Here is a 22,666-nt window from a genome sequence, read left to right as displayed (position 1 = left end):
TGTGGGGGTCATATGAGTGTTGGCAAGCTGAGCGAGCAGGGAGTGTAGCCTCTAGTCACCTCTCAAACTATAACAAACGGAAGAATTTGGCCTATTTTAAGCCTACCTTTCGGAAATAGCTCAGCAATGATATGAGTAAGGCGGGAGCAACATGAGACTGAGAAATACATGCAAAACGCCATCTTATTTTCCCCGTCTAAATCTTCCCTTATAGAAATTATGCTCCAAAAATTTGCAGTTATAAAAATGATCCCTTATATGATCATTTTTGGTAGCTCTTCTAACATGTACATGTACTCGCCCCAGAAAATTTGAACTCATTCCTACTTCTACAATACCAACGTAGGAGGGGATATTGGTAGATGGAAGAGATATCTGAAAACTATGCGTCAAGACCACATCAGTACGATTGTGATTACTACTCTGTAAGCATCAACTTGAAGTAGCACAATGGAAATATATTGGGTCACCCTTGTCTGTCTATCATCGATAGTTGTATGCAAAATAATTCAGAAAATTTACAAATATTATTCGTGGCGGACGAAAATTGACGAAATACCGGGTCCCCGGGGACGTTTCCCGATCATCGGTATGGTATGGGAGATCACTAGAGTCAAACAAGAAGGTAGATCATCAACCCATTCCTCAATCCATAAATTGAAATCAATTGTTTCTGGGGCTGTAACGACATTATAATGCAATTCATTATTGTTTTATGATATGAAAATTAGATCAGATGCAATGGCTTCATAAAATAGCGAATCAATACAAAAATGGGATTTTCAGAATATGGATTGGAATCGATCCGACGGTTCATATCAACACACCAGAGCATGCTGAGGTAATTATACTATCTTCATATAATCATATACAAAATGACTGATTACTATTGAACATATTTAGGTCATTCTTCGGAGTACAAAACATATTGACAAATCGATGATCTATAAGTACATAGTGCCATGGCTAGGAAAGGGATTATTAACTTCAACAGGTATATAACGAGTCGGAAATTGCTTTCGTCATGACATAGTCAATGGACTCTTGCTAATATATTATCAATTTGCTTCCGAATGGAATTTCTATGACGATGTATTTTTATTGTAATTGAATTCCATAATTCATTAAATTTCAAATTAACGTTAGCCCTAACGTTGGCAGCCAACATTGCCCCAACGTTGATAATCAACATTGTCTCAAAATTGGCCGCCGACATTGCCTAAGCGTTGGCAGCCAATGTTTATCTTCTCGTGAATATTGTTAAACATTAGGGGAAAAGATTAACTTATCTGTCGTTATTTTTATGATTTCGTTGTGTATCGTCAGATTGCATTCCTCGATGTTCAGGTGAATCTCTGAGAGTATCCATGATTACTTACGGAATAATATTACACTGAAATTTCACACTTGAGCAAAAGACAATTGCGGCACTTCTGATACAAATTTTAAATACATGCCATTTAACTAAGAATGATTGGTTATTAAAAGATTTTGGGGCGAAATAAATAATGAAAAGAATCAGTTAAGATTCAATACTCAATTACATTGAAAGATCAGTTTGTGATGTTCTGCCAATTTTCCATCTGAAATGTTCATCACCTGAATGTTCAAATGCATAGCCTTTAAAATGTTAACTATTTCAGGAGAAAAATGGTCCCACGATCGGAAATTGATAACTCCATCTTTTCATTTTCGTATTCTTGAGGATTTCGCAGAGGTCATGGTGGAAAAAGCTAGTATACTAAATCGGCGTTTGGAGGAGAAGGTAAAATTGCATGGTAGTAAATCATTCGACGTATTCAAAATGACTGGAAAATGTGCGCTGGATATCATCTGCGGTAAATTGAAGTTTATTTTTCTATGCATTTCGGTATATACTGTTAGAAAAAAATTAAATTTCATGCACAGTTGACTACTAATTTTCAGGGCAGTGACACTGAATACGATTTAGGGTAAAAAAATCATGAAATTTCAGGTTTCACGAAGAATTCAGTAAAATTCCATTATTTTAAGCAGCATAAAGACAAAAATTCCTTAATTTATTTGAATTTCCAATCTGATATGAATATTCAGTGCCCAATTACATTGAATTTTCAATAAAGTCTAATGAATTTCAGTGAAATTTAATTATTTTTTCCCCTAAATCGCATTCAGTATCAATGTCATGAAAATTCAAGAATAAATTTACCAGAATTTTCTGGCGTAAATGTTAAGAAAGAGGGCCCTACCGCCCATCTTTCTGAAAACTTAACCATCGGATCGATGGTGGGGCCCCCTCTTTCTTAACAGTTACTTGAACTTTTAATGGCAAAATTCCTTAAAATTTCAGTGGTAATTAAATTCGATAAAATTTCCGAAAAGTTTACCAGAAATTTCAGACGAAAATTTCTAATAGTGTAATCAATTTCTCATGAATAAAGTTGATTCTAGAAACTGCAATGGGAATAAACGTCGATGCCCAGAGCGAGGTTGAGAATGAATACTGCCAAGCTGTTGAGTGGTACGTTTGAAATTTTAAAACGTACAATATTTTCATTCATTGTCAGTAATTGGTAGGAATTGTGAATAATAGAAAAATGTATGGTTTTTCAGCATATCAACGGGAATTATGCATCGTAGACTTCGCCCCTGGCTGAAACTGGACTGGATTTTCTACCGCACGGAAAAGGGAAAACAATTAAAAGATGCCATTGAAAAAACACACGAAAAATGCGTTCATGTAAATATTTTCTTGCATTTTGATCATTTTGATACCCCGAAGAAATATATATAATAATTTCCTTCACAGCTGATTGAGCAGAGAAAAGCTGAGAAACAACAAAAGTTGAAAATTGTCGATGACACTGAAGCTGCAGATGGAGGAATTGGTAATTTTTTTTTAGATGGCGGGATTAAGTTCACGGAATGATTATTTTACAGACTTAGGGACATAATTACCGATATTTTCCCCAAAGGACAAGCATTTTTTACAGTCGTACTTTGTTATGCGAGTGATTTTTTTTCCAAAAATTTTTGTTTCCGAAAGCATCGCATAAATGACAAAGGAAAAAAATTTATGTCTAATGATAGTTGAAAGTAATTTATTTTCGGCCAAATTCCATTTGGGAACATATAACTATCCATTTGAACGTTTCAATGAGGGAGGGGACACTTAAGCATCGCGACGTCATTCTGAAGCATTGTTAGTGACCTTCAAATGCATGAAAATGAAAATTCGATTCTTAATGATTGAATTCAATTATTGCATCTTCTTCTCAAACAATCAAAATTCAAGTAGAAAAAGTGAAAATATTTTAAAGCTTATAACTCTTTGAAAAGAAATCGAATCGCTCTGAAAATTTTATGAGAGTTTGGTCTCAAGCGCGGAGAGAAATATTCAATAAAAATTACGTATCTTTTCCGTAATTCCGAACCGGAATGTGGCTCCAGGAAATTTTACGGAACTGTCACGGAATTTTTCCAGAGCGTTCCGTAATTTTTTTCTGAATTTCATGTGAACAATTACGATACCGTCACTTAAATTTTCTGAGTCTATTCCGTAATCGGTAAGCGAATTGTGAGTTCCGTAATTTTTACTGAATATTTCTCTCCGTGTGTATGAGAAGGACTCATAAAAAAATCGCGAAGACAATCGGGACTTAAAATTTTTTAATTTCGGACTTAACGCAGAATTGCTCAATATAAAAAAATGGAAAAGTAGCAGTAAAATTCTATTTTCCGTGCTGAGACGGCTTGATATCTTGATTTTATGAGATGAGTATCAATGTAAGAAGTAATTAAATTATCATGTAGAAGTTTCTAAAAAAGAATGAATATAGTCGACTAATTCTTGAAATATTTGCAAAAACCATTTTTAAGAAATCTCTATAACTTGGGAACAGCTGATTGAAGGCCACAATTTTTTTGTAATGACTATTTTGAAGTTATTGACACAGTTCTGAATACATACACATATATGCGGAGATTTGCTAAAAATAGCATTTATTCATGTTTCATAACATTTCGAACCATTTTCACCCAAATTTGGATAATACGAAAAAATTAATTTTACGAAACTTTCATTAGAGACCAAGAAGGCGAAATAGTGATGTGACTTAATATTATAAATAAACGAACGAATAATTTTATTCATCCGTAATCTTATTTTCAATTCAAATGAGTCTGAATATGACAGTGTATCGCTCATTCATTTACCAGGGAAAACAACGCGACGGGCATTTTTGGATTTACTACTCGAGACCAATGAAAACACTGTAAAACCTTTGACAATCGAAGAAATACGAGAGCAAGTCAACACATTTATGTTTGCGGTAAGTCATTAACTCTTTGTGGCACGTAGCGATACCCCACTCTTCCTCTTTTTGGAATAGCGGGCGTGCGCCGCCGTGCTTCTCTTTTGGCGTTCTCATACTCAGACGAATCTCCTACTTCCCCTACACCGATGCTTCTCGTGAGCTCCGTGCCGCAATGGATTAAAGACATAGTGGCGACCGGGGTAAAGTGGGGTAGCTACGACAAAGAGGCGAGTGTCGGAGCTTCTTCCATATTTATATTGCTTTTTAGCAATCTCTACTCACATTCTACACGGAGAGAGCAAATTTATGTGACTATCTAAGTCTAGATCATTGTAAGAACTCAGCTTTAATCAAAATACCCAATTTGGGGGCTCATTCCTTCTTCTAATCCTAGTGGCTTTATACTCTCACTCTTGTAGAGGCAAGTACCAAAATATGGGGGTTCATCCCGGTGTTTGAAAAAATTGAAAGCATTTCCAGAATTCTTCCATTTTTTTTAAATTTTTCCTTAGTATTATTCGACTTTTTGAGCCTTTTTTGACTTTTCATTGATCCCTGATCGGCCCCTCGTCAACCCCTTGAATTTCTCAAGTTTGGCCTTTTTTTCTGTACCTCACTATGCCCCGGCCGACCGCTTTGCTTCGGTCTCCCCTACGTCCACAATTGTACTTTCTCTAGTAAATCAACACGTTATTGTGAAATTTATAGGGTCATGACACTACTGGTGCACTCATGGGTTGGGTTTTATTCTGCATTGGGAATGATGAAAAAGTGCAGAAAAGTATTCATCAAGAGCTGGATGAAATTTTTGGAGACTCGAATGAGCCAGTAACCACAAAACAAATCCCTCAGTTGAAGTATCTGGATAGAGTTATAAAAGAAGTTCTGAGATTATTCCCAAGCGTCTCAGCTATTGGCCGAACCATGTCTGAGGATTTAGAATTGAGTATATTTAACTTTTTCATAAGAATATTTCAGTAGCGAAGCGGTAAAATGATTCGAGTCGACTTGGCTCTTAGCTGAATTTTCCAAGAGCATATCCGAATCTAAGCGAAATTTTCGTAAGACCGCTGTTTGGTGAAGATCTAAATTTATGGTGGATGTGGGAGGTATTGTTACAGGATAGGCCGGAAAATAATTAGAACACTGATTTATAAAACGTCAGTATATTTAATTGGAATCGAACCACTTCGTTAACCGTTATACACTGTCAGAAAAAAATTAAATTTCTTAGACAATTGACTACCAATTTTCTGGACAGTGACACTCAATACGATTTAGGGGGAAAAATTCATGAAATTTCAGGTTTCACGGAAAATTCAGTATAATTCCAGAATTTTAAGAGGCATGAAGACGAATTCAAATTGCATTGAATTTTCAGTGAAATCTGACATTTAATGATTTTTTTCCTCCTAAATCACATTCAGTGTCACTGTCCTGAAAATTCAAGAATATACCTACTTTCTAGAATTTTCTAGTTCTCTATTCATTTTAAGGGAAAAATGGAACGGAAATTCACTGGTCTGTTTGATTTTTCTAGGAAATTCTGAATTTTCGATGACAAAATTTCCTGAAATTTCAGTGGAATTGGAACACAATAAAAATTTCCGGAATTCACACAAAAAATTTTAGCAGTGTATTTACACTTTGGTTTCAACTAGATTATTGAATGTCTTAAAATATTAATACTAAAGTTAATTTACTGAATTAAATAACTGTTGAATGTCTTGAATAATTGTCTTTAACTCACTGAATTTGAGGAGTTGATATATTTTTACGTGATGCTACAATTTAATACACGTGCGGTCTTCTCAATTGTTGAATTTCAACTTTTAGAGACTACCTCTCTAGGTGATTCACGTACTTTGCGCTGCATGTTGATTCTACCGGCCCGACCACTCAACGGAAGGTTCCCGATGGTGCTCGAAGATTGTCGATAGGACCAACCTTTTGACTGATAAACTGAACAAAAAAAATGCTTTTGCCAAATATATTTATTTGCCACAAGTAAATGTATATAAATATCTGCATAAGACATGTGTAAATTTTCTTGTAGTTAGTAAATATAGTTGGCAAAAGTAATTTTCTTCTCAGTGTAGATGTATAGCTACGCTTCAAACAAACACTTTTTGTAGCTCTCAATGCTCTCTCAGTTCTGTTGAGATATTTATTGAAAACTGAGCAATAGTCGAAATTGTCCTTAACCGTTTTACCGCTTCGCTACTGATTTTTATTTTGAGTAGAATTATAATCAGTTGTGGATTTAATGCTCATTCAATCAGGTCCATACACTATCCCGGCAGGATGTACACTGACCTTACAAATTTACCAACTTCATCGGGATCCAAGACACTGGCCAAATCCAACGCACTTTGATCCCGATCGCTTTCTACCGGAAAATTCAAGAGATCGACATCCTTACAGTTATATACCGTTTAGTGGTGGCCTGCGGAATTGTATTGGTCAAAAATTTGCCTTGCTCGAGGCAAAAATTGTGCTGACCGAAATACTACGAAAATGGCGAATTAAAAGTCGGGATAATCATGACAATGTTAAAGCACATACTGCTATGATATTGAGGCCACATGAAGGGATTTTCATGAACTTTTATCCCCGAAGTTACTGAAGAAAAGATGAAAAAAATAAAAGTGGCATAATTTTTAAAATCCAAGTTTTTCCATTTTTTTTTTTTTTTAAATTTGATATTATGGGAACCTAGGAATCGGAAAAAAAAATTACCCAGCATCTTCTTATAGATAGTAGAAAATGGAAAATTTTAAGCCGTCATAAATAAAAATCGGCTGGATAGAAGCCGAGTTATATTGAAAAGGCGAGTTATTGAAAAAAGACTAAAAAACCAAAGAAAAAATCATACATCCGAAATGAGTTGTCTAAAAAATCTTTAAAAAATTGAGAGATAGTTTTTGTAGCCCCCCAATCGTAGAAAAACAATCCAGATCAATTTCCCAACGGGCGAGGGTCAGCCGTTGATTCATTTCACATAGAATACCTGTTACATAATGGAAAAAAAAATGTATAAAATTAAATTAATCCAATTGTGAAGACGGAAATGGAAATAAAATAAAATAGCATAAATTAATCTATAGTGTAGGGGAGGGTAGGGTAAAATGGACACTTTAGATTTCTTTAAAATTATTCATAACTCAGAAACAAATGTATCAATAGAGCTCAGTTTAGGCTTATCCCAAAGGGAAAGAATTGCTCTTTGTAATGAAAAAAAAATGATTAAATTTCATCAACATTTCAACCCGTCACTAATATTTTTAAAAAAGTCAAGTGTCCATTTTACCCCAACCTCCCCTATTAATAAAATGGTAAAAATGTATTAACAAAATGGTAAACAGATTGTTAATTTTCATGGAATAATTGAACTGAAATTCACAGTTTGCATTGATTTTTTTCATCAAATTGTAAATTTTCAATCGCGAAAACCATTGAAATTTCAGTGGAACTATATCTTGTGATAAGAATTTCCAGAAAGTTAGTTTCAACTAATATTTCATCAGTCAATAAAAATGTTCACGTTTGGAGGACGATAAGTTACCAGCAGAGTAACTCCATGCATGCGCACCTACTCCGAAGACATTAACAATATCAAACGTCGACAAAAACGTATGCATTTCGCGCCAAAAAAATTGATGTACCATACGAAAATATTCAACCCATTTCGCGTGTTCCACAATCTATTGCAAGAGGGAAATTCAATATGGCGCCGGTGACACATTTGAGACACTGTCAAATCGGCTTGGGATACGCCTAAAATTTACAGTGTTGCATGTTAATCAAAACGATACACAAAATTATCATGTACTCGGTAAGTGGAATACTCAAGTATTTACAATACTTCATTAATAACTAAAATGCATGGAGATATGAGTGATTGAACACGTAATAGTTTGACCGCTTTCATACTTGGAGGCTATCTTGTCAAAGAGATCCTCAATCGTGTGCAATGTTGAAACAATAAAGGAACAAGCACCCCTAGACCTTCTTGTATATTTCTGCAACTAGACATTTATCGACAATTAGAAGTGATAATATACTGTGTTGCCACGACTTCAAAATTTATTAAACGCTAGTTAGACTTGAGTATTACCTTAAAGTGCCCCAATTGAACAAAACTCAAGTGTAAAACTATCAAATAGAAAAGTGAAACTCTGTGCTTGATGCTTTCCTGATTATCCTGATTTTTTTTTTAGATGTAAGACAATCCTGGTAAGTGGGACCACAGCAGGGGTACCTGGATTACTTGCACAATAAAAAATTTACAACTGTGAAAATAATGGAGGCTATTGTGGAATACAACTACGTGGCGCAAGAGCCTGATGAGTTAACGCTGCGTAAAGGGGACATAATCAAAGATATTAAAATAATGCCAGGAGGATGGTGGGAAGGCACCCTCAGAGATAAGTGCGGCATGTTTCCCGATAATTTTGTCAAGGTAGTTCTCTCATTGATTTCTCTTCATTCATTACAATTCACAATGGTTTTCTACATTGTAATGTACAAGTCTTCGTTTCTATTCTTTCGTTTTATTGATTTGGTTATATTTAGCATGAGTGATTTGATGTGACTTTCTAGTTCTTAGATTTATGAGGAAAATCATTACACGATTTTCTCCTCGGGTGATTCAGTTTAAGGATGAAATTATTGTAATTAGGTTTTAACACCTTCTCCAAGTGGCAATGGCACTTTATCAAAGAGTGACACTGAGGAGGTGACCCTGAGAAATGGCTCCCCTGGGAGAAGATGCTGCAAAGTTCTGTTCAGTTATGAGCCATGCAATGAAGATGAACTTGCACTGGTGCCCCAGGATGTTGTTGAGTTTCTGGGCGAAGTGGAGGAGGGCTGGTGGAGGGGCAGACTCAGGGGACGCACCGGTGTGTTTCCGTCGAATTTTGTTACACCACCCACACCGGACGACAGTGATAGAGAAACTAAAGAATTATGCAGAGTACTTTTTCCTTATAAGGCTAGTAATGATGACGAATTGACCCTGGATGAGGGAGATGTTGTGACAATTCTGTCACGTGATGCACCTGATAAGGTAAGAATGTCATTGGTTTTAATCAGGGATGTGCAACAATTTGTGACACGTCACATGACAAAGGCCATTTATGACAATTTTTGTCGTATGACCAAATAGGGAACTTGCATGAATTTTTTTTAATTTTCTAATCTCAAATTTGGGATCTGAATAAGTTATTTTTCCTTTCGAATGGAAGCCTTGTTTTTGACTGATTTGTCGATTTTATAATTTTGATTGCAAATGGTCTAGAATCTTGTGAAACGTGAAGAAATTATGTTTTTAGGGTCATGTCTGTATGTATGTATCCGACGACTTGAGTTTTTGGTGATTAATTTTTTGAAAATTCAACATAAATACGGTGAAACGTGTAGATAAAAATCTGAAATTTTGACTCATTATAGTTATTATTGAGCTCAACTATGGCGCGCTGTTTCAGCCCGATCGGTCCAATAGTTCCTGAGATATATCAACTTGTTTAAATTTCGTTTTTCCTCAATATCTCAAAAACTACTGCACCGATTTCAATTTTTTTTTTAAATACTTGTCTCGATGGCCTCTATAAGTCAATCAGAATATATAGACTCGTTAATACACAGTTTGGAGATATTACAGTTTTTTCGTTTTTCATGAAAAATCTTGTACGCACGATAAGTTGAGAAAAAATGGGGATATCAAGTTGAAATTTGGTATGATTATAGCTCTTGCAATACTGAAGGTTGTCATTTTGAATAGGAGTGGATTGTTTCGCTCTGCATTTCGCCTGTTTTTTTATCTTGTGAAAAAAATCGAAATTGTAATTTTAAGGTATAGAAAAATTGATTATTCTTGGACACTTAAAAGCTCTGGGAAAAGATTAATATTTGATTCTTTAATTATATAAACGCACAGAACACGACAAGAAATGATTGAAATCTGAAAATAGATGATCACTTGAATTCTTGGAAAAATTAATTATCGCCGTCACTTGGAGACGATGAAAAATGATAAAAATGTGTCAAGCGCGACTATAGTATCGATGACTCATTGCAACGAACCGAAAACCATTAATAATCTACGCGGTAAAATGATAAAGGAACGAGTGGTATTTTTTACATCTCATTGAATACGAAATTATTCCGACAATGACTCATTCTAGTGTATCACTCTCATACGTTTTTCAGTCGGCATTTTCTGCAAAAATCGCTCGTTTTTTGAACGAATATACATTTTAAAGTTTTGCGAAATTTAACGTGAAGAGTTTCAACCACTCTTCTCTAGAATTCTAACGTTCATACCGCTCAAGAAAATTCTGGGACAAAAGTTATATCTTTCCTCGATTTAGGAATATTCTCCATCGAATTTCAGCAATTGAAGCTGCACCATGTGACCTACTTTGATTTATTCAATCAAATTTTCTCAACAAAAATTCACATTCGAGGAAAGTGACGTGATTTGTTAAAACAATGACTAATCACTCGTGATTACGGAATTTTCCGTGAAATTTAATGCTAATGGGTAAAGATTTGTATAAAAGAATTGAAGAGTTCTTTCACAAATGAAAACAAAATTATTTATTTATTTATTTATTTACTGAAACACGAATCCAACAGCCGAAGCCAATAATAGGATTCAAAACATACAGAGAATAGCAGTATTCACTGAAGAGGTCAGCAGATCCAAGAGGGCATATAATGAATATATTCAATGGCAAAAAACATTTACAGTAACGCTCAAAAATAACTAAAGTACTTGGATATCCTTAAGAGCAAAGGTTCTCAATTTAAGGGCTGAATGGATTATCTTTCAAACTATATGTCGACTGTTTTTACATCTTCATAGTGTAAAATATATCACAATTTCCATTGAATTTCACATCACGCAGCAGTCCCTATTATGATTGTACAATCAAAAAAGTAGAAAAAAACCATTTTCAAAGATTGTTTCTAATCAAAATTAGGAAGTAAGTCCATTCGAGAGGAAATTGTAAATGGGTAATTTATGATAGCAACTAACCATCTAACAACAATTAATTACTGTGACAAATGTCGACCTAACAGCTATTAGATGCAGTAAATTATTAATTTGCAATTTCCTCCTTATTAGGTTTATTTCACTTTTTAATTTTAATTTTTTGGGTTTATATTATTCAAAAAGACTCTTTCAGTTTAGTATTTTTTTCAACGTCTATTTGATTGTATAATCATAATTTTTGGACATTCCAGGGTTATTTAAAACGGAATGGCAATTGGAGAACGTTTCAGATTATCAAAATGAAAAAAAAACACAATTAAGGATTTTTCTCGCTCGAAATAAGTAGATTATTATTACAGCATAAGTAACTAATTTCTTATTCCCAAAATCAGTAACTTGATTCTGGAAACTACAACTGTTTCTTTTCTCTCTTCTGTAATGTCTGCACGTTCCAATGTTTCAGGGTTGGTGGAAGGGTGAATTGAATGGAAGAGTCGGTCTCTTCCCCGACAACTTCGTTGCAGTGATGGGTCCCAAGCCTGATAATCAACAAAACCAAGAGCACTGGCAGGAGACGAGTCAGTCAATGTCAAAATCAGGCAGCTTGAAGAGCTCCTACACCGGCAAAAAAGGAGAGAAGGCTAATGTACGAAAAAGCTTGGACTCCAGAGGGGCAAATGAAAGTTCCAAAAAGGTGGCCTCCTCAGCTACTTCTACCTTAATGTCCTCATCGTCCACTTCAATGTCGTCCACACAAATGATCAACTCAGTAACAACTAATGATAAGAAGTCCATGATTCTGACGAATCTTAAAAGAATGGTGGAGAAACCAGGTGATAATAATGTGGAAAGTGTTGAAGGTTGTGAGAGTGGGCTGGGGGAAGAGTTGGATGGGGTTGAGCGGGGGGAGGGTGCACCATTGTCCCATCTCACAGCATCACGTGCCAAGGCACCACGGAGGCGTCTACCGTCCAGTCAACATTTCAGAAATCAGGGGGGAAATATGACTGGAGGGCTTACTTCTTCAGGACCGAATGCTTTGGTAATATTTTTTTGCTATGAGTATTCGAAAGAAGTATCTTGATCGTGTAAATGATTTCATTTGATCCAAATATTTTGTGGATTAATGCAATTGAGAAATTCACCATTTTTTCATATTTATAAATTATATAAACACGTGTGAAGTTTTTCAATTGAATTGCACGAGACAGATTTGGAATTTAGGATATCCAAGTATCTTTTACAGTTTGGTACAGACCACACTATAGATTCAACCATTTTCAATCATCAAATTTGTCGATTCAATTGCGTGAGAAAAATTTGAAAAAAATAATGAATACTCAGCCTCATTAAAATTATATTTTATACAGAATTATTATTTTTTTAAACATTCATTGTTTATAAATCAATAATTGAAATTATTTAAACTTTTGGAAATTGATTGTTTATAAAGTATTTATAGAAAATGCTCATAATTTTCAAAAATTGAATTTTTAAAATTATTCCATCTTCCTCCAAAAGTAAACTTACTAATTTAGCTTCAGATTTTTTTAATATTGGAGATATTGAGACCTGCAAAGTTTAAATAATAAAACCATTGTAAGATGTCCGGAAACTTAGGGTCAAATGGGGTTCAAATGAAAGCTTTTCAGTGATGAAAAAGTAATCAATGTACTTGGATATCCTTAAATACAAAAAAATGATTTTAAAACATTCATACATTGTCAACATTAACGGAATTCTATTCCCAATATACGGTAGACAAATAATTAAAATTATTTAAACATTGGGCACCTTATTTTTTATCATTAAATGGATTGCTGGAGACATGCAAATTACCGGGATAGAAAATCAGAGAATAAGGAATTGAATATGAACGTAAAACAGCATTAATTTCCAATAATGGCAACTTTTTCCAATCAGCATCGAAGCAGTAAAACTCTTATCTGAGTTTTCGAGGAATATCTCTAAATCTAAGGAATATGGAGAAATTTTCGTAATAACCTTTTTTATAAATCTTAATCCGCTCTACAAAAAAGGTTACAACAAAAATTTTGCAATCTGCCTTATATCCCGAGAGATTAATTGAATGCTGACCAATAATAAAACTCGACTTGAACCAGTTTACCGCTTCGCTACTGAAATATTTCATGTATTCTTCTCGAACAGTGAATTTTCTTATATTCTCTCCAATTCTTGAAATATTTTTGCATGAAAATGCCCAATGTTTAGACATTGAAAAAGATTTCAACAAAACAAATTTTGAAGTTATAAATGGTTCCAATTTTTTGGCAGGATGATAATGTAACGAATGGTACGATAGACACAGTAGATCAATTCCGAGAGGAAGACAGTGATGGAGTTGTCGGTAAATCCCGAAGGAAAGCCCCTTGGGTAAGAATCATATCCTCATCATTGATCAAACCGATAATCCACTATTGCGTTAGATTGAACAGCCCGACAGCTGGACTGGGGCCAGTACCTGGACGATTTCACCTTTTATTGAATATTCTCTAAATAATAGAATAAAAACTGTACGGATTATTATCATTATCATTAATAACACCTATTTATAATCATGTGATGAAGTTTTTTTCGAAATATCAACATTATAAATCAGGGCTTCCAATACCACCAAGATATTTAATGACTTTGAAATTCTGCTCAGAGGTGAAGATCTGGAGAGATGGCGTAGCTCTACCTCTTGCCAGCTCATTCCTTCCTTCAGCTCCCATGGCCCTATTTAGAAATCGCAATACCTCATTGACAATCGCAGTCTCCATATCAAACGCATTATTGCTCAAGTCAGACTTGCGAACAGCTTTAACTGTTATTTTTACACCTCCAATGAAAAAATATCATTCAAGCCGAAAAGTTTATGTATTTATTGCGATTCTAATGCTGCTGACACTCTTGATCACTTCTTTATTAAGTGTTTAGTTACTCTCAACTTGCGATCAGCTCTTTTTACCAGCTGCCCACAGCTTGCAAACCGCTCGTTAGGTGATATCATTTTCAATGATAGTTATGCTGAAATTAAAGCCATGTATAAATTTATCCTTAATTGCTTAACTTCCAGACGAAATATTGATAAGTTGAATGCCTCGGTACGCTCTCTTCAAAATCTTTTAGCTTCTGTGAATGATAGACCAGTTGTGTACATATCTCTGCACTTTCATGATTTATCGCTATTTTTTCACACTTTACGCTCTCAAATGTAAAAACTATGCTTTACCATGTACTCATTGTACATGATTTATAATTTACTTCCCCCCTGCTATGGGGCTTTGTATCCTTTATGCAGAAATAAATAATAATAATGATAATAATAATAATAATAATAATAAATCAGGGGAAAAGTATCGTAGAGAAAAGAAAAGTTCTCTTCCGAAAGAGTCAGATGTGGGAAATGGGTACATGTCCAAATAACTTCCGTTAAAAAAACTTCGTCAAAAAAAATTGATCAAAACAACTTGGTAACAAAAAAACTTGAAGAAAAAAATCTTTTAAACTTTTAACGTATGAAGAAAATTGCAAAAAAATGGAAAATAAGTCCACACACATACAAACCTACATACAGACCTTCTAAAAATCGCATTTTTGGACTTTTTGGACCATATTTAGTTACCCTAAAGATTTGAAATTTAAATTTGGAAACTTAAATTTGAACGATTACGATTGTTGAAAAACGGATAACAACACTCTGAGATTCCAAACATAAAAACAGATTTTACCTATATTCTTACAAAAGACAAGATAACTTGAAGGTTTTATTGACGGAAGCTCAATTTGACAAAAGTTTAATTAACCAAAAGTTCGCTTTCCCCAGTTGAATTTAACCAGGTTCTTTTAACGAAGTGTTTTAGACGTGCTCCGGTAGGAAATAGCACTATATTTTCAAAGGGAGAATTATATCCTGAAGATTAACAATCTATTTGACCTTGTATTTCTTCAAATTCAAGAAAACAAAATTCACATGTTTGCATAAACTGGATGAAAAATCTATATTCCTCTAGACCGTCCATGTATTGGCCATCCACCGTCCATCTCTATTGGTCTTAGCATCCGGTAATTGGAGATTTGGACCATATTCCATTTTTCCCTCATTTAATTATTTGTCTCTTCATTATTTCTGCTTCAAATTATTGTTTTCTTCCTAATTCATATATTCTTTCAGGTCTAGAACTCATTTTTTATTCATTTAGCTACTCCATCGATTTAAAATCCTTTCATGAAATTCAACATTTCTTTAGCCGTCCAGCTATTGACCTATTTACCCTTTTTCACATTCTTTCAATTGAACTCTTCCAGATAGAGGAACTGAAGCAGAACCAATTGGAGAAACGCAAAGTCTTCCCCCCAGAGAAGCCTGAAAAGCTCGAGAGAAAGAAAGAGCAAAGGACGTCAAGACCACCAATACCATCCACTATCCCCGACACAGAGATAAAAACAGAACCGGAAAATGTGGAGGCACGTCAGAGGGAGAAAGATAAGGACAAGGAGAAGGAGCCGAGTCAAAGACCCGAGTCAAGTTATCTCACATGTCCTGTGTCACCCAATGCTACTGGCGGCACTCCAGCCTATGTTCCCTATCGGCTTTACAGTCAACTGTTAGATAGAGTGAGTTTATTTGTCGTTGAGTTGTGAATGGGATTCATTCATCTGTTCTACACATTATGATTAACGAACCCTTCTTTCTTATTTTCATATATTCCACAAAATTACCTATTACACGTAATACAGTCAATTCTTTTTTTAGACATCTTTGATGTTTTACATCAAAGGGATACCTTTTTGTCTTTCGTAGAAGCATATTTACAAGTATTATTTCGATTATTTTCCGTCAGTGATACGATTCTGTAAATCAAAATTATCTCCGAACGCTCAAAATTAGAGTTTTTGATTTTTGTAACCGAAAATTCAAATTGAAAACCATCCCCAACGCTCAAATTGTTGATGGGGATTTAAAAAAATGAGTGGAAAATTTCTCTTGTATTGTATATAGCATAATTATTATTGCTAACCAATCAGCTAAAATAATTAAAAAAATAAAAAAAAAATAAAAATTTTAATACAAAAATAATAAATGAAAGTTTGACTGTCCCTAAAACATTACCCCACGCGTATTAACATTCCCCCTTTTTCACACTTGTAATGTAATATACTATTTTCTATTAACATTTTATCGAAGGGCTGAGGGGAGAGAGAGAACCGTAAAGAAGACAATCGGTTGTATGAAAGAAAGGGATAGTAAAAATAATGATGATGATAACGTTTAAATAATTTGAAAGTCTGATAAAATTAGTTAAAAAGAAATCTTATTCAATTTAATAAAATTAAATAAGCAATGAATCGTGATACAAGGAAATAATGTACAGAATAACCATTCGGAAGCATATTGCTAATTTATTAGCAATAAAATCACTATACTATATTCAATACACGAACAATTTCCCACTAGTATTAGATTGAATAAGATTTCTGTTTAACTAATTTTGTCAGATTTTCAACTCAGTTCAGTATTATCATCATCATTATTCTTATTATCCCTTTCTTCTATACAACCGATTCTCTTTTTTTACGGTTCTATCTGTCCCTCAGCCCTTCGATGAAATGTTAATAAAAAAATCTTGTTTACTTGATGAATTTGAATCATCACAAACTCACTTTCAGGGAAATTCATGGAAATTTAGAAATTTTCAACCATCATCATAAAAATCAAATCAACCAATATAGCTATCGCAATCATCTTTTAACTTCGACTTAATGGCATTAAAACAAATATTTTAATTAATTATAATTAAGGACATTATTATCAATTCAACTTTATTTATTTATTTCACTTTATTTTGATTCTTTCAGGTAACTGCACTAGAGGAAAAGCATACGGTATTACAACGAACAGTTGCACAACTGTCCGAACAATTGAGTGCATCAACCAATAAACATTAATTCCCTATGGAATTCCTTGAGTATTTCTCCAACATTCCCAACTGCGAAATATTTTCTCAGCAGAATGAAACAGAAAGATCACTATTGGAATTTAGCAGCTAAAAATTTATCTTTATTCGTTGTCGAACATCTAGATGGTACTGGATAACTGTCTACCTGTAACGCAATTCATACCAGTATTTTGATTTTACTATTTTAACAGCTCGATTTGTACTGTATTTTTAAACGTAACATTCCACAAATCACTAGTGATGAAAAGATTTGTAGTAAGCTGGCACTGCCAAGTACCGGAATTATTTCTGTTTATCTCGATTCCTTCGATTGCCAGCTATTGAAAAATTTTGATAATTGCATTTAACGCATTTGACACTGATGAGATTTAGAAGTACTTAAAGAAGAATGTAACCCTGTATTTTTTTGGTCGATTGTTCATGCGAGATAACGAATCCAAGAGACATTGAAGGGGCTGTTTTATTTGATCATGATGTTGTGCCAATGAATTTCCTTTGGTTTCTGAAAATATTGAACATCGTAAGATATTTTGAATCTGTTTATCAGGGGATTCCAAGACTGTACAGAATGAGCAATAGGAAATTAATGAAAAAAGCGTATATATTATATATAAAAATTGAAAGAAAAATAAGATGACTTTCAGATGTATTTCTGCTTTTTGTGGTTGAAATGGTGCTAAAGTACAGTAGAATTTATTCACTAAAAGCGCCCTAGATTTAATTTACATAAAAGTACACGCGCGGCATTTCTATTTTCACATTTTTTAAAACCAAAAAAGTAAGGAACAAAAGATATAACTGTGACCTGAAGAATTCAATATTGAATTGGATCCTTTAATTGTGATTATTCCCTCCCATCCACCAGTGATTTAATGGGCAAAGTAACAATAATTTTTACCTGAGTAGAAACCGATTATTTATCACTATCATCAATTTCATAATTTTTGTACTTTTATAATTCTACCAAAAAAATATACGACGATCCAAGTTTAGTCGCATTCATTATGAAATTGAGTGGAACATTGATACGATGTTCGATGAAGTGCGTTATACCGCGCGGTATTGATCAACACTTTAACAGAAACAAAACAAACGAGAGAAAACAAAGGGCAGCATTTGCTAGTATTTTTATCCGTCTGATTATCTCTAACAAAAAAATAACTGAAAATATTTAAAATGTAATTAAGATGAAATAATTTTGTTCGATGGTACTGTCAAATTAATCGTGTACTTAATGAGCAAGATAGAGATTTCGACTGGAAAACGGAAAGAAACGAAAATTACCATAATTTAAAATGATTTCAAGAGTGAAGTAAACAGTAATACCATGTTACAATCATGTAAATATTACTATCAAGCGTCTCGCATAAATATAAATATATTTTATTTGTTTTCAACGTTGAAAAAAAATGTGCATCGAGAGAGACGAAGGCCGGGATTTCCAAAGGCCAGAAAGGAAAGATAAAGGTTGTAAATATTTCAGTGAAATAAAATTTTCTTTACCTTAATGTGAACTACGGCTGTGGCGAGCTACGTCTACCACTTTTTATCGTGATGTTTTCGTCTTGATCCTTGCATGCCTGGGTAATATTTCACAGATGAATGGAAATGGTCGAGAACATGGGAATACCTTCCAGAGTGTATGATTGTTCCCATGAATGTTGGAGCGAATCAGGCCGACGCACCCGCGCGATGTTGGTTCTCCCTGGGCCCATCGTCGGTCACCAGAACACTCCAGTTTGTCACCTAAATGCAAGACTACAAATTTAGTAAAATGAGTCCAGCACATCCACGTGTGCGAATGAGGAACATGTACGTCGAAAGAAAATTGTAAAACAATATTCTTGAAGTAGACACGTATGAAAATTTCATAGAAAAATCTAGCGAATTCGCTTGACAATTCTGTTGGAAAAAGTCAATAGAGTTCGATTTTTCTATACAACCTATTCTATTGTCATATTTTCTATGGAATTTCCTCGGCTCAAATTTTCCAAGTTTCGTTGTTTGATTTTCTTAATGAAAAGAAAAGAAAAATAGCGCCGCGTCACGTCAGCATAAATCGACATAATGATAAATTTGAAAGATCTAGGAAAAATCTGAAAAAAATCAAGAGTGATGTAGATCGTATACGTGAAGAAGTTCCGTGAGATTTTTTATGTTCAGTGTTGCCTTAATTATATATTCAAGCTCAAAGTCACCATGTTTTTCTGAAAATTCACCTTATACACAAAAAATTTGAAAATCCAACTACTTATGATATTTTTGGCGGATACTTTCATTGATAGGGCTTGTAGATACTTCAAAATGAAATGTCAAATTTTTCTAATGCTTTAATGTGGAGTAATTTAAAAAATCGGAAATGGCGACGCGACGCTCATAGCGCGACCAATGGAGTGTTAACGAATATTTATTTGGTTATATTCAACTCTACCATTCGTTAATAGGTAACGAATCTTGTTTCAAATAGATGAATCATTCTATCAGTGTAGACAATTCCGAAAGAAACTCACCGGCTAATTGATTGACTTAATCAATATAAATATCAGATACGTTTTTCTCCCATAAATCTGAATCGAGAAAATGAACTGCAGCGTGAGAAAGAGAAGGAAGAAGAATGACGAAGAATTCAAGAAAAACACTAAGCAAAATATTTTTCAAGATTAAAGAAATACCAATTGTAGTACAAATAGAAAAAACAAATGATTGAAATGACATTGAGTTGTAATTCTGCAAATATTATCGAATGAATTCATTATCCCACGCAACCTAACTAGCGCGCATCTTTGCTAGTGAAAAAAAAAAAATGCCACGTCCACGGACTAGAAATAAAGACAAAAGCATGTCAAGAGAGAAAAAGACGATCGTACATGAAGAGGGTTGAGAGGAAGGAAAAGACCAAATGCGCAACGATATGTTTCTGATTTAAAGACGTTAAACTTTTGTCTGTATTGTTTACCAAATTCGTTTTTCCAATATCGCTCTTTTCCTCGATTGCTCAATCCCACGTACACTGGCGTTCCACGGAAAAGAAATGGAGATAGACCGGCTGTTCTCTCTGCACTCATAACATTGGACAATTTTCCTCCAATGTTCTCGCAGGCTGATCGAGCATTTGTGTAATTCTGGGGTGTCTCTTTGTGCACAAATAGCCCGATAGTCGGTACGCATACAGCGGTTTCATTTCCTATGACGAAAGATTCAATCAACGAAGGATATATTCAGTCCAATCTTCGTATTAGATACCACAGGGACTGTAGGGGACTAATAGTACATTCGAGTACAAGGGTACAAATTTCGTTTTCGACGAATGTGAAGTTTACAGGCCGAGCCGAAGGCGAGATCTGTATTCACATTCGTTGAAAACGAAGTTTATGCCCGAGTGGTCTGTACTATTTTATGCCACATCGTGCAGAAGTCGAGTTTGAAGCACGCTGCGCGAAGCGCAGCGTGCGATAAACTCGACTTATTGCACGACGTGCCATAAAATTCTGAGAATTACGTATCCCCCACTCTACTTGCGCTCAGAGGGAAAAATATTTAGATTTGATATTCTTCGTACAAAACACTAAAAAATTTCTATTTTTGTGACCATTTGAGTACGATTCCTGATGTAAAACACGAATGTTTGATTAGAAGGTATTGTTCCTTCTTAAAATAACAATTTAGAAATTCGAAATAAGTGAGTTTGTTAATAGGGGTCTGCGAGGCAAAATTGAGACTTTCTTTGGAATTGTGATTTTCATGAAAATTGGGTGGAATTTTGTTTTGTTTATCTATCCATCCAAAAAGTGGACGTAAAACACATGGTGCAGTAGGTGTAAAAAAATTGATATTTTACCGAGCTTTATGACCGATGCGTTTAATTTTTTTTATTAACCGTAACGAGTGTCCATTCGCTTTGAAATTTAATTGATGTGCAATTAAGTTCTAGATTATAGATGCATATATTTCCAGTATTTTCTGCAATATCTCAACCATTCCCACTCAATTCTAATCCCTTTGTCGAGTATCTTGCTCGGAGAATGCGAAACGAAAAACATTCAAGCCAGAAAGTGGGGGGTATCGCTCGGCACGGCTTCAGGCCTAGTATCTTATATGAAAGTATTTTGTACGGAGACTGAACTGTACACAGAGAAGAAAAAGGTAGGCGGAAGAAAAAGCCACGAAAAAAAAGCCGACGCACCGATCACATGTTAAAACCCGTGCGATTTCGTAGTTTCGAAGTTTCGAAGAAAAATTGGAGAAATTGAGGTATTTAATTTCAAAATATTCGTTGGTTTACACATAAATCAAAATTATTCTCATGACTAAATATGTTGACATTCTCATGACTAGTATATCTGAATCAACACGATCATGCATTGTTCCAAATAAATTATAATTGCAGTGAGCATTTCATATGTCGAATCAGGATGAATATTGTTACACGGAAAAAGCTTTGAGATTGAAGATGCCGTTGGGTTGAATGAAGTTTATATTTCTTGACTAAAAAAATGGCATTAGTTTTGCAATAACACAATCACAGATTACGCAATTCAACAGAAACTTGGATATCACAAATTGCGTTCAATGTGATGTATGGAAAGCTCAATTTAAACGTCAGCTTCATTCGAGAAAACAACATTCAATTCATTCCTCAATTTAATCATCTCCTAGGTTCGAAAATTTTTTTTTCTCTCATATACCCTTTCCGGTTTTTACAAGTTGTTCCCTTCCTATCCCCCAACCCCCTGTACTACATTCGCCGGAGGACGAGGGAAAACCTCATTTGAGGGAAAAACCTGCCCAGGTACAGTCGTCTCTTGCAATCCTCCCGGTCGACAATATCTTTCCGTAGTAATTTTCTGTTTACGAGTTTGGGGCAGCGCCAATACTAATCCCCAGACCAGAAAAAGTGAAGGTCAGTACGGAAAAAGCACATTCATATTTCGGGTTTTTTTTTCAACAAAATGGGTGAAAGAATAATAGAATTATCAATAGATTCTCGAATTGTTCCGTACGTAGTACTTATTCTAACTGAAATCTCCCAATTACCAAGCATCAATTTTCGGGAGTAAGCACTGTAATAATTGAATTTTTCATCCTCAACTAATGAACTCAAAGAATTGACGCCAGGGCATGCAAGCACTTGGCAATTGAATCGATCGATGTCATCTCTCCTCGAATGTTTTCTCCTCAGCATCGAAGAAAAATTGAAAGCCAGGCCTTTTTTCACAACAGCAAACGCCAAGCACTCCTCCAATGTCGGGATCTCTCTTCTGGTCAGTATGTGATCCTGCGATCGTGCCTTACGCTTCAATAATTTAAATTTCGGTGATGTAATGTCCTTCGTTCCACAATAGGGATTCGTAAACACAGATTCGATGGAACACAATAATAATATCACTCGAAAAATAATTGAAATCATT

At 34.6% G+C, this 22,666-nt stretch overlaps 3 protein-coding genes across 3 annotated transcripts; 2 read left to right on the top strand and 1 right to left on the bottom strand.

Annotated features, from left to right (window-relative positions):
* Window positions 1-450: 450 nt before the first annotated feature.
* On the top strand, window positions 451-6,921 carry LOC107038281 (cytochrome P450 4C1). The gene is made up of 10 exons (XM_015257301.1): window positions 451-625; window positions 732-841; window positions 904-994; window positions 1,644-1,838; window positions 2,431-2,500; window positions 2,593-2,719; window positions 2,789-2,867; window positions 4,198-4,310; window positions 5,004-5,241; window positions 6,578-6,921. Exons 1-10 carry the CDS (start codon window positions 451-453, stop codon window positions 6,919-6,921), a joined length of 1,542 nt encoding a protein of 513 aa, XP_015112787.1.
* A 1,100-nt stretch (window positions 6,922-8,021) lies between these two features.
* Window positions 8,022-18,772, top strand: LOC107038505 (CD2-associated protein). Its single transcript, XM_015257650.1, has 7 exons — window positions 8,022-8,130; window positions 8,516-8,757; window positions 8,977-9,363; window positions 11,759-12,337; window positions 13,591-13,689; window positions 15,607-15,915; window positions 17,158-18,772. Exons 2-7 carry the CDS (start codon window positions 8,599-8,601, stop codon window positions 17,245-17,247), a joined length of 1,623 nt encoding a protein of 540 aa, XP_015113136.1. The 5' UTR covers window positions 8,022-8,130; window positions 8,516-8,598; the 3' UTR covers window positions 17,248-18,772.
* LOC107038273 lies at window positions 17,174-22,665 on the bottom strand. Its single transcript, XM_015257288.2, has 4 exons — window positions 22,293-22,665; window positions 20,215-20,442; window positions 18,762-19,004; window positions 17,174-17,760 (listed from the first exon to the last, which is right to left on the bottom strand). The coding sequence occupies exons 1-3, from the start codon at window positions 22,663-22,665 to the stop codon at window positions 18,805-18,807; spliced, it is 801 nt and encodes a 266-aa protein (XP_015112774.1). The 3' UTR covers window positions 17,174-17,760; window positions 18,762-18,804.
* Window position 22,666: the final 1 nt, after the last annotated feature.

Source organism: Diachasma alloeum, unplaced genomic scaffold (genome assembly GCF_001412515.2).
Source record: "Diachasma alloeum isolate Michigan unplaced genomic scaffold, Dall2.0 Dall_scaffold_00178, whole genome shotgun sequence".
Taxonomy (NCBI): Eukaryota; Metazoa; Arthropoda; class Insecta; order Hymenoptera; family Braconidae; genus Diachasma; species Diachasma alloeum.
Note: the sequence above shows the minus strand (reverse complement) of the source record. Positions and strands in the feature narration are given on the sequence as shown.